The 12,728-nt window shown below is 61.1% G+C and overlaps 1 protein-coding gene across 4 annotated transcripts in view; it reads right to left on the bottom strand.

Moving 5' to 3' along the window:
- Positions 1-12,728, bottom strand: part of GUCY2D (guanylate cyclase 2D, retinal) — a 32,514-nt gene that overhangs the window by 6,531 nt on the left and 13,255 nt on the right. For 2 of the 4 annotated variants that reach the window (XM_085564338.1, XM_085564336.1), the window contains exons 10-18: positions 11,502-11,579; positions 11,138-11,218; positions 10,143-10,319; positions 9,052-9,208; positions 7,295-7,444; positions 5,650-5,798; positions 3,577-3,740; positions 2,720-2,912; positions 1,395-1,569 (exon numbers count right to left, since the gene is read on the bottom strand). In XM_085564338.1, coding sequence (XP_085420464.1) covers positions 1,395-1,569; positions 2,720-2,912; positions 3,577-3,740; positions 5,650-5,798; positions 7,295-7,444; positions 9,052-9,208; positions 10,143-10,319; positions 11,138-11,218; positions 11,502-11,579 — 1,324 coding nt within the window. Of the gene's footprint in view, positions 1-1,394; positions 1,570-2,719; positions 2,913-3,576; positions 3,741-5,649; positions 5,799-7,294; positions 7,445-9,051; positions 9,209-10,142; positions 10,320-11,137; positions 11,219-11,501; positions 11,580-12,728 lie in introns of those variants that run through there. The other 2 variants (XM_085564337.1, XR_014950700.1) reach the window with 2 other exon arrangements.

The raw sequence follows: 12,728 nt of genomic DNA, 5'->3' as shown, positions 1-12,728 counted from the left end.
GGGGCAGGGCCACAGCGTGTCTGGGGCAGCCAATGGGGCTTGGGGCGGGGCCGGGGCGGCCAATGGGGCGCGGGGTGTGTCCAGGGCGGCCAATGGGGTGTGGGGCGTGTCTGGGGCAGCCAATGGGGCGCAGGGCGTGTCCGGGGCAGCCAATGGGGCGCAGGGCATGGCCTGGGTGTCGCCGGGGCAGCCAATGGGGTGTGGGGCGTGGTCAGGGCGGCCAATGGGGCGCGGGGCGTTGTCGGGGCGTGGCCGGAGGGGCCAATGGGGCACAGGGCGTGGCCAGGGCATGTTCGGGACAGCCAATGGGGCGTGGGGCGGGGCCAGGGCGTGTCTGGGGCGGCCAATGGGGCACAGGGCATGTCCAGGGCGGCCAATGGGGCGCAGGGTGTGTCCGGAGCGTGTCCGGGGTGGCCAATGGGGCACAGGGCATGTCCAGGGCGGCCAATGGGGCGCGGGGTGTGTCCGGGGTGGCCAATGGGACGCGGGGTGTGTCCGGGGTGGCCAATGGGGCGCGGGGCGTGTCCGGGGCAGCCAATGGGACGCGGGGCCTGTCCGGGGCGGCCAATGGGGCGTGGGGCATGTCTGGGGCGGCCAATGGGGCGCGGGGCGTGTCCGGGGCGTGTCCGGGGTGGCCAATGGGGCACGGGGCGTGTCCGGGGCGGCCAATGGGGCGCGGGGCCTGTCCGGGGCGGCCAATGGGACGCGGGGCCTGTCCGGGGCGGCCAATGGGGCGCGGGGCGTGTCCGGGGCGTGTCCGGGGTGGCCAATGGGGCACGGGGCGTGGCCGGGGCAGCCAATGGGGTGCAGGGCGTGCCTGGGATAGCCAATGGGGTGCGGGGTGTGGCCAAGGCAGCCAATGGGGCACAGGGTGTGCCTGGGGCAGCCAATGGGGCGCGAGGCGTGGCCAGGCGGCCAATGGGGCGCAGGGCATGGCCTGGGTGTCGCCAGGGCAGCCAATGGGGCACAGGGCGTGTCCAGGGCAGCCAATGGGGCGCGGGGCGTGTCTGGGGCATGTCCGGGGTGGCCAATGGGGCGTGGGGCGTGGCCGGGGCAGCCAATGGGGTGCAGGGCGTGCCTGGGATAGCCAATGGGGTGCGGGGTGTGGCCAAGGCAGCCAATGGGGCACAGGGTGTGCCTGGGGCAGCCAATGGGGCGCGGGGCGTGGCCAGGCGGCCAATGGGGCGCAGGGCGTGGCCTGGGTGTCGCCAGGGCAGCCAATGGGGCGCGGGGCGGGGCCGGGGCGGCCAATGGGGCACAGGGCGTGTCCGGGGCAGCCAATGGGGCGCGGGGTGTGGCCGGGGCGGCCGATGGGGCGCGGGGCGGGGCCGGGGCAGCCAATGGGGCGCGGGGCGGGGCCGGGGCGGCCAATGGGGCGCGGGGCGGGGCCGTACCCGAGTGCAGCCCGATGCGGATGCGCACGGGCACCTCGGGCATGTGGCGCATCTTGAAGGTGCCGACGGAGCTGAGGATGTCCAGGGACATGTTGGCGATCTCGCCGGCGTGCCGGTTGCCGTTGCGCTTGGGCAGCCCCGAGGCCACCATGTAGGCGTCGCCGATGGTCTCCACCTGGCCGGGAGGGCGGGGTCAGGGGTGGGCGCGCCCGCCGGGACGCGCCCAATGGGACACGCCCACCGGGACACGCCCACCGGGACACGCCCAATGGGACACGCCCAATGGGACACGCCCAATGGGACACGCCCGCAAAGTTCAGGTGGTCATCGGGGGCTTTGCGTGGTGGGCGTGGCCAGTGGTGGCCAAAGGTGAGGTCGTGGCTTGGATCACCTTGGGGCCACTTTGAGAAGGTCCATGGAGCCACCTTGACCATGGCCATGGGGCCACTTTGACCATGGCCATGGGGCCACCTTGACCATGGCCATGGGGCCACCTTGACCATGGCCATGGGGCCACCTTGACCATGGCCATGGGATCACCTTGACCATGGTCATGGGGCCACCTTGAGCAGGTCCATGGGGCCACCTTGACCATGGCCATGGGGCCACCTTGACCATGGCCATGGGGCCACCTTGACCATGGCCATGGGGCCACCTTGACCATGGCCATGGGATCACCTTGACCATGGTCATGGGGCCACCTTGATCAACTCCACGGGGTCACCTCGAGCATGTCCATGGGGCCACCTTGAGCAGGTCCATGGGGCCACCTTGACCATGGTCACCACCTTGTGGCCAGCAGCACTGACCCCAACCCTCATCCCGAGGTGGCCACCATGACCCCATGACCAAGTGACCACCATGGCCACCGCTGCCATGGTCACCTTGTAGCCACCACCACTGACACCAACCCCCATCTTGAGGTGATCACCATGACCGAGTGACCATTGTGGCCACCACAGCCATGGCCACCTTGTAGCCATCACCAACCCCCATCCTGAGGTGGCCACCCATGACCAAGTGACCACCATGGTCACCACTGCCATGGTCACTTTGTAACCACCACCAACCCCCATCTTGAGGTGACCACCATGACCAAGTGACCACCATGACCATGACTGAGGTGACCCCATGACCCGATGACCGAGTGACCACCGCAACCATGACTGAGGTGACCACCCATGACCCCATGACCGAGTGACCACCATGACTATGACTGAGGTGACCCCATGACCCCATGACCGAGTGACCACCGCGACCATGACTGAGGTGACCCCATGACCCGATGACCAAGTGACCACCGTGGCCACCGCCGCCGTGGTCACCTTGTAGACATCGTGGGAGCCGATGATGGCGTCGAAGAGCGTGTAGAGGTCGTTGAGGAGGTCCACCACCTCGATGGGCTCGCTCATGGCCGAGATGGTGGTGAAGCCCACGATGTCGCTGAAGTACAGCGTCACCTCCTCGAAGTACTCGGGCTCCACCGGCGTCCCCATCTTCAGCGCCTCGGCCACCGACCTGCCAGGGGTCAGCGCGGTCACCCGGTGGCCGGCCACGCCCTCCAGGGGCTCCAAGGGTGGCCAAAGTGGCCATGGGGACCTTCTGGTCAGCCACAGGGGCGAGATTGGTCAAGGATGACCACAAGGATCTCCATGGGTCACTTCGGCCATCTGTTGACCCATGGCTCTGTGGGTCAAGGATGACCACAGCATGACCTTGGTGACCACCATGGTCAAGGGGTCAAGGATGACCACAGCATGACCTTGGTGACCACCTGGGTCAAGGGGTCAAGGTTGACCACAAGGGTCTCCAAGGGTCACTTTGAACATCTGCTGACCCATGGCTCGGTGGGTCAGTGGGTCAAGGATGACCACTGCGTGACCTTGGTGACCACCTCGATCAAGGGGTCAAGGATGACCACAGCATGACCACAGTGACCACCTTGGTCAAGGGGTCAAGGCTGACCCCAACCCTCTCCTGGTGACCACCCTTGACCTCTCCTGCCCCACAGCTCTGGGTGGGGTCAATGGGTCAAGGCAGACCACAACCTTCTCCTGGTGATCACCCTTGACCTCTCCTGCCCCACATTTCCCCCCTGCCCCACAGACCAGCCCAGACCACCACCTGAAGGTCCCTCCACCCCCGCCCCATTGACCACGCCCGGCCCCACGCGGCGACCCACGGCGGCAGCATCTGGGTCAGGAGCTTGTCGGTCTTCTGCTTCTCGATCTCGAGCTCCTCGGTCCTCTCACGGATCAGGTCCTCCAGGTTGCTGCTGTACTGCTCCAGCATGCGCAGCATCGAGTCGATGATGTTGGTCTTGCGGCCCTTGTTGATGCCCTTGAACTGCCCCACACATGGGGGTCAGACCCACGGGGTCCCGAAAAACCCCATGGAAATCCCATGGAGACCCCATGGAGACCCCATAGAACCCCATAGAACCTCATGGAACTCCATGGAACTCCATGGAGACCCCATAGAACCTCATGGAACGCCATGGAACTCCAAGGAGACCCAATGGAACTACATGGACACCCCGTAGAACCCCATAGAACCCCATGGAACTCCAAGGAGACACCATAGAACCTCATGGAACTCCATGGAGACCCCAAGGAACCCCATGGAACCCCACAGAACCCCACGGAGCCCCAGGGGTCGATGATGTTGGTCTTGTGGCCCTTGTTGATGCCCTTGAACTGCCCCACAAGTAGAGGGCAGACCCACGGGGTCCCGAGGAACTCCATGGAATCCCATAGAACCTCATGGAAACACCATGGAACTCCACGGAGACCCCATAGAACCCCATGGAGACCTCATAGAAACCCCATAGAAACACATGGATCTCCATGGAGACCCCATAGAACCTCATGGAAATCCATAGGAACCCCATAGAACCCCATGGAACCTCATGGAACTCCAAGGAGAACCCCACGGAACCCCATGGAGACTCAATAGAACCCCATAGAACCACATGGAATCCCAAAGGAACACATGGAGACCCCATGGAACCTCATGGAACACCATGGAACTCCATGGAACCCACAGGAACCCCATAGGGACCCCACAAAAGCACACAGAGACTCATGCCACTCCCACCTGTCCCAGGTGTGTCCCACCTGGCCAGGTGTCTCACCTGGTCGAAGACCTGGTCGATGGTGGGTCTCTTCTCGGGCTGCTCCCATTGACCCCAGACTGGTCCCATCACCCCAGACTGGTCCCACCAGTCCCATACCGGTCCCACCAGTCCCATACCGGTCCCATACTGGTCCCACCAGTCCCACACCGGTCCCACCAGTCCCACACTGGTCCCACACTGGTCCCACCTGGCCAGGTGTCTCACCTGGTTGAAGACCTGGTTGATGGTGGGTCTCTTCTCGGGCTGCTCCCATTGACCCCAGACTGGTTCCATCACCCCATACTGGTCCCATACTGGTCCCACCAATCCCATACTGGTCCCACACTGGTCCCATTGCTCCAGACTGGTCCCATATTGATCCCACCAGTCCCACTCTGGTCCTACACTGGTCCCACCTGGCCAGGTGTCTCACCTGGTCGAAGACCTGGTCGATGGTGGGTCTCTTCTCGGGCTGCTCCCATTGACCCCAGACTGGTCCCATCACCCCATACTGGTCCCACCAGTCCCATACCGGTCCCACCAGTCCCATACCGGTCCCATACTGGTCCCATACTTGTCCCACCAGTCCCATACTGGTCCCATACTTGTCCCACCAGTCCCATACTGGTCCCACCAGTCCCACACCAGTCCCACACTGGTCCCACCTGGCCAGGTGTCTCACCTGGTCGAAGACCTGGTCGATGGTGGGTCTCTTCTTGTGCTGCTCCCATTGACCCCAGACTGGTCCCATCACCCCATACTGGTCCCACCAGTCCCATACTGGTCCCACCAGTCCCATACCAGTCTCATACTGGTCCCATACTGGTCCCACCAGTCCCATACTGGTCCCACCAGTCCCATACCGGTCCCATACTGGTCCCATATTTGTCCCACCAGTCCCATACTGGTCCCACCAGTCCCACACTGGTCCCACCAGTCCCACACCAGTCCCACACTGGTCCCACCTGGCCAGGTGTCTCACCTGGTCGAACACCTGGTTGATGGTGGGTCTCTTCTCGGGCTGCTCCCATTGACCCCAGACTGGTCCCATCACCCCATACTGGTCCCATACTGGTCCCACCAGTCCCACACTGGTCCCACACTGGTCCCACACTGGTCCCACCTGGCCAGGTGTCTCACCTGGTCGAAGACCTGGTCGATGGTGGGTCTCTTCTCGGGCTGCTCGCTCCAGCACTCCTTCATCAGGTGGATGCACTCCAGCGGGGCCTGGTCGGCCGAGACCGCGGGGCGGCACAGGGGCGGCGGCCGCTGCACCTTCTCGATGATCTCTGGGGCAGGGGCACATTTGGGGCAGTTGTGGGGCGTGGGGCAGTTATGGGGCAGTTATGGGGCAGTTATGGGGTCAGTTATGGGTCAGTTATGGGTCAGTTATGGGGCAGTTATGGGGCAGTTATGGGGCAGTTATGGGTCAGTTATGGGGCAGTTATGAGGCAGTTATGGGGTCAGTTATGGGGCAGTTATGGGTCAGTTATGGGGCAGTTATGGGTCAGTTATGGGGCAGTTATGGGGCAGTTATGGGTCAGTTATGGGGCAGTTATGGGGCAGTTATGGGTCAGTTATGGGGCAGTTATGGGTCAGTTATGGGTCAGTTATGGGGCCGTTATGGGTCAGTTATGGGGTCAGTTATGGGGTTATAGGGTCAGTTATGGGTCAGTTATGGGTCAGTTATGGGGCAGTTATGGGTCAGTTATGGGGCAGTTATGAGGCAGTTATGGGGTCAGTTATGGGTCAGTTATGGGTCAGTTATGGGTCAGTTATGGGTCAGTTATGGGTCAGTTATGGGGCAGTTATGGGGCAGTTATGGGGCAGTTATGGGGCAGTTATGAGGCAGTTATGGGGTCAGTTATGGGTCAGTTATGGGTCAGTTATGGGGCAGTTATGGGTCAGTTATGGGGTCAGTTATGGGGTTATAGGGTCAGTTATGGGTCAGTTATGGGTCAGTTATGGGTCAGTTATGGGTCAGTTATGGGTCAGATTTGGGTCCATTATTGGTCACTTTTGGGGTCAGTTTGGGGTCATTAATGGGTCAGTTATGGGGTCACTTTTGAGGTCAGTTTTGGGGTCAATTTTGGGGTCAGTTGGGTTGGTTTTGACGTCAGTTTTGGGGTCAGTTTTGGGGTTAATTGGGTCGATTTTGGGGTCAGTTTTGGGGTTAGTTGGGTCAGTTTTGGGATCAGTTTTGGGTCGTTTTTGGGTCGATTTTGGGGTCAGTTTTGGGATTGGTTGGGTCAGTTTTTGGCTCAGTTTTGGGTCGGTTTTGGGATCAGTTTTGGGGTCGTTTTTGGGTCGATTTTGGGGTCAGTTTTGGGATTGGTTGGGTCAGTTTTTGGCTCAGTTTTGGGTCGGTTTTAGGGTCTGTTTTGGGTCGGTTTTGGGTCAGTTTTGGGTCAGTTTTGGGTCGGTTTTGGGTCAGTTTTGGGATCATTTTTGGGTTGGTTTTGGGGTCTGTTTTGGGGCGGTTGTGGGTCGGCTTCGGGGTGCGCACCTTTGGGTGGCAACCCCAGCATGCAGCAGGGTTTTGGGGTGGTTCGGGGGGTTTTTTGGGGTGAGGATCCCGTTTTTTGGGTCTGTTTTGGGGTGCGCACCTTCGGGGGGCAGCCCCAGCATGCAGGGGGGGTTCGGGGGGTTTTCTGGGGTGAAGAACTCGTTTTTGGGGTGAATTTTGGGATCGCACCTTCGGGGGGCAGCCCCAGCACGCAGGGGGGGTTCGGGGGGTTTTTTGGGGTGGGGATCCCGTTTTTGGGGTCGGTTTCGGGGTGCGCACCTTCGGGGGGCAGCCCCAGCATGCAGAAGGGCGCGCTCCGGCAGATCACCTCCTGCATGATGATGCCGATGCCGTAGACGTCCCCCCGGAAGGACCCGCGCCGCTCCAGGGCCTCGTCCCGCAGCAGCTCCGGCGCCGTCCACAGCCGCTCTGGGGGGCGGGGCCAGCCTCGGACACGCCCACCCAGACCCCAAGACACGCCCACCCCGATAAACCACAGCCAGGAACACGCCCACCCCGATAAACCACACCCATGGACACGCCCACCCCAATAAACCACAGCCAGGAACACGCCCACCCCGATAAACCACACCCATGGACACGCCCACCCCGATAAACCACGCCCAGGGACACGCCCACCCCTATAAGCCACGCCCAGGGACACGCCCACCCCAATAAACCACAGCCAGGAACACGCCCACCCCGATAGGCCACGCCCAGGGACACGCCCATCCCAATAAACCACAGCCAGGAACACGCCCACCCCGATAAACCACGCCCAGGGACACGCCCACCCCAATAAACCACAACCGCCCACCCCGATAAACCACGCCCAGGGACACGCCCACCCCGATAAACCACGCCCAGGGACACGCCCACCCCGATAAACCACGCCCAGGGACACGCCCACTCCGATAAACCACACCCATGGACACGCCCACCCCGATAAACCACACCCATGGACACGACCACCCCGATAAACCACAGCCAGGAACACGCCCACCCCAATAAACCACAGCCAGGAACACGCCCACCCCGATAAACCACACCCATGGACACGCCCATCCCGATAAACCACGCCCAGGGACACGCCCACCCCAATAAACCACACACAGGGACACGCCCCCAATAAACCACGCCCAGGAATACGCCCACCCTGATAAACCACGCCCAGGAATACGCCCACCCCGATAAACCACGCCCAGCCCACCCCAGGAGCCAATGGGAGTGGGATTGAGGGCGTGGCCACGCCCCCCATGCCCAGCTTGAAGCCACGCCCACTTTAGACACAGGGGCGTATCACTACGTGAACACGCCCCCTTTTATGCAAGCCACGCCCCCTTCTCCGTGGCCACCATGCAGGGGAGGTGTCGTTAATGAACGGTCTGGCCACGCCCACTCATCAGGCCACGCCCACTTCAAGGAGATCCCGCCGTGATCGTGTTGGGTGGGTGTGGCCACACCCCCGCCCCTCACCCCCAGACCACACCCATAGGCCACGCCCCTAAACAGAAAACCACGCCCCCAAGCGATGGCCACACCCCTAAATCAAAGCCCTGCCCCTTTCCACAGGCCACGCCCACCCACGGGGCCACGCCCCTTCCCTCCGTGAAGCCACGCCCCATTGGCCACTCCCAGAGCCACGCCCAGCCCAAAAGCCACGCCCCTATTTAGTCTCTGGAGGCCACGCCCACGAGGGCACATCCTTTAGGCCACACCCACAATAAATTATGGCACCAGGACACGCCCACAAGGCCACGCCCATTAGGCCACGCCCACACGAGGTTATACCCATTATACCACGCCCACTAGGCCACACCCAGAAGTGGTTATACCATGAGGCCACGCCCACTAAGGCCACACCCATAAAGTTGGTCCAATTAGGCCACGCCCATTTTGCCACGCCCACAAGGCAACACCCATGCGGCCACACCCACGAGGCCACACCCACAAGTTGACATCAATGAGGCCACACCCATTAGGCCACACCCACATGGCCACGCCCCATCAGGCCCCGCCCCCGGCCCCGCCCTCACCGTGGGGCTGTGGGGGCGGGGCCGGCACGCGCTGCGCCTCCAGCAGTTGGTTGTAGCCGTGGTCGGTGACCTTGAGCACGAAGCGCCCGTCCACCACGCAGTTCCGCGACTTGAGGCGCCCGTGCACCACGTCCCGGTGGTGCAGGTACCGCACGCCCTGCCGGACGGCACGGTCAACAAGGTCATGGTCCACCATGGACATCATGGTCAACAAGGTCATGGTCAACCATGGACATCATGGTCAACAAGGCCATGGTCAACAAGGCCATGGTCAACCATGGACATCATGGTCAATGAGGCCATGGTCAACAAGGCCATGGTCAACTGTCAATGCCATGGTCAACAAGGCCATGGTCAACCATTGACATAATGGTCAACAAGGCCATGGTCAACCATCAATGCCATGGTCAACAAAGCCATGGTCAACCATTGACATCATGGTCAACAAGGCCATGGTCAACTGGCAATGCCATGGTCAACAAGGGCATGGTCAACCATTGACATCATGGTCAACAAGGCCATGGTCAACCATCAATGCCATGGTCAACAAGGCCATGGTCAACCATTGACATCATGGTCAACAGGGCCACGGTCAGCAAGGTCATGGTCAACCATTGACATCATGGTCAACAAGGCCACGGACAACAAGGCCATGGTCAACCATTGACATCATGGTCAACAAGGCCATGGTCAACAAGACCATGGTCAACAATCAACACCATGGTCAACCATCAATGTTATGGTCAGACATCAGTGTCATGGTCAACAAGGCCATGGTCAACCATCAGTGTCATGGTGAACAATCAACACCATGGTCAACCATCAATGTCATGGTCATCAACACCATAGTCAACAAGGCCATGGTCAACAATCAACATCATGGTCAACAAGGCCAAGGTCACCACACCTAAGGTTACCACAGCCAAGGTCAATGGCATCATGGTCAACAATCAACGTCATGGCCAACAATCAACACCATAGTCAACGTCACCATTGTCAACAATGCCTGACAACATGGTCTACAACGTTGTAGACCACAAGCCCATGACCACCCTTTGGCCACCAAGCCACCAAGGCCACCCCGCGGCCACCTTGATGAGGTCGATGAGGAGGGAGGACTTGAACATCCAGTCGAGCTTCATGTCCTCGTTGCGCAGCAGGTCCTCCAGGCTGCCGCGCGAGCAGTGCTCCGACACGATGGCGAAGATGCCGCAGTCGTGGAAGAAGCCCAGGAACAGGTTCACGTTCTCGTGCCGCAGGTCCCGCAGCTGGAGGGGACACCGGGATGGGGTGGGGGTGGCCCCAGTGGTGACCCCAAAACTTGATGATGTCCCATGACCCAACAATATCCCCATGACCCAACGATGTCCCCATGGTCCATGATGACCCAACGATGTCCCCAAGACCCAGTGATGCTCTCCGTGGTCCATGATGACCCCTTGATGTCCCCGTGACCCAACCTGGACCATGGTGACCCAACAATGTCCCCGTGACCCAACAATGTCCCCATGGTCCATGATGACCCAATGATGTCCCCATGTCCCAACGATGTCCCCATGGTCCAATGGGGACCCTGGTGACCCAGCGATGTCCCCATGACCCTCTCAATGTCCCTGTGCTTCAACCTGGACCACGATGACCCAACGATGTCCCCATGACCCAACGATGTCCCCATGCTTCAATGAGGACCACAATGACCCAACAATGTCCCCATGGTCCCTGATGACCCCTTGATGCCCCCATGACCCAACGATGTCCCTGTGACCCCTCAATGTCCCCATGCTCCAAGCTTGACCACGATGACCCAATGATGTCCCCATGACCAAACGATGTTCCCTAAGGTCCATGATGACCCCTTGATGTCCCCGTGAGCCAACCTGGACCATGGTGACCCAACGATGTCCCCATGACCCAATGATGTCCCCATGGTCCATGATGACCCAACGATGTCCCCATGACCCAACGATGTCCCCATGGTCAATGTCCCCATGGCCAAACAACATCCCCGTGACCCAACGATGTCCCCATGGTCCACGATGACCCAACAATGTCCCCACGACCCGCCGTGCCCCGCCGTGGAGCTCACCTTGCAGAAGGTCAGCTTGGTGGCCGGCTTCACCTCCGTGTGCTGATCCCCCGGGAACTTCTTCAGCCACACCCAATCGCCCTGCGGGGGAGGGGAGGGCTCAGAGCTCGGCCACGCCCACCCACCTGGGGACACCTGGGGACACCTGGGGACACCTGGGGACACGCACAGGAACCGCCCCAGCCACACCCGAAGCCACCTGAGATGCCACCTGAGATGCCACCAGGAAGCCGGGCTGTGGCACGGGAGGGCAGGGCGGGGAGGGGGCGGGGCTGGGATGGAAGGGGCGGGGTTTTGGTGGAAGGGGGCGTGGTTTGGGTGGAAGGGGGCGTGGTTTGGGAAGGGGCGGGGCTCCAGGACTTACCTGCACGGAGGCGACAAGGCCCTGCTGGTTAAACAAGAGCAGCAGCAGGGGCAGGTTGCTGCTGCCCTTCGCGTTCTCCTGCGGGAAAGCAGCTGTCAATCACCGCCCGGGGGCGGGGCCAGCTGGGAATCACTAATTGGGGGCGGGGCACAGCTGTCAATCATTGCCCAAGAGGGTGGGGATCAGCTGTCAATCATTTCTTAGGGTTGGAGCCAAGATCAGCTGTCAATCATTGGCTGGGTGGCTGAGATCAGCTGTCAATCATCCCCCAGGGACTTGACTCAGCTGTCAATCATCACTGCAGGATGGTGGATCAGCTGTCAATCATCCCCTAGGGGTGAGGATCAGCTGTCAATCATTGGCTGGGGTGGCTGAGATGAACTGTCACTCATCACCGGGAAATGGTGGACCAGCTGTCAATCACTCCTCAGGGGGGTGGGATCAGCTGTCAATCATCACCCAGTGGGTTCAGACCAGCTGTCAATCATCACCCTGGAGATGAGGATCAGCTGTCAATCATCACCCAGTGGGTTCAGACCAGCTGTCAATCATCACCCAGGAGATGAGGATCAGCTGTCAATCATCACCCAGTGGGTTCAGACCAGCTGTCAATCATCACCCAGGAGATGAGGATCAGCTGTCAATCATCACCCAGAGGGTTCAGACCAGCTGTCAATCATCGCCCAGGAGATGAGGATCAGCTGTCAATCATCACCCAGAGTGCTGGGATCAGCTGTCAATCATGCCCGAGTGGGCTGGGATCAGCTGTCAATCATCCCCCAGGAGGTGAGGACCAGCTGTCAATCATCCCCTAAGGGGTGGGACCAGGTGTCAATCATCCCCCAGGAGGTGGGACCAGCTGTCAATCATCGCCCAGGAGGTGAGGACCAGATGTCAATCATCGCCCAGGAGGTGAGGACCAGCTGTCAATCATGCCCGAGTGGGCTGGGATCAGCTGTCAATCATCCCCCAGGAGGTGGGACCAGCTGTCAATCATCGCCCAGGAGGTGAGGACCAGATGTCAATCATCGCCCAGGAGGTGAGGACCAGCTGTCAATCATCCCCCAGGAGGTGAGGACCAGCTGTCAATCATCCCCCAGGAGATGGGGACCAGCTGTCAATCAAGGCCCGGGGGCGGGGCCCCCAGGGTCCCCAGGGCGGCGGCCTTGTCGCCCCCGCAGGTGGGGAGGGGGGAGGGGGGAGGAGGGCGGGGAGGGGGAGGGGCGG

The sequence above is a fragment of the Lonchura striata genome, chromosome 32 (assembly GCF_050655825.1).
Source record: "Lonchura striata isolate lonStrDom1 chromosome 32, ASM5065582v1, whole genome shotgun sequence".
NCBI lineage: Eukaryota > Metazoa > Chordata > Aves > Passeriformes > Estrildidae > Lonchura > Lonchura striata.
The sequence above is the reverse complement of the archived record's forward strand: the minus strand, read 5'-3'. Positions and strand labels throughout refer to the sequence as shown.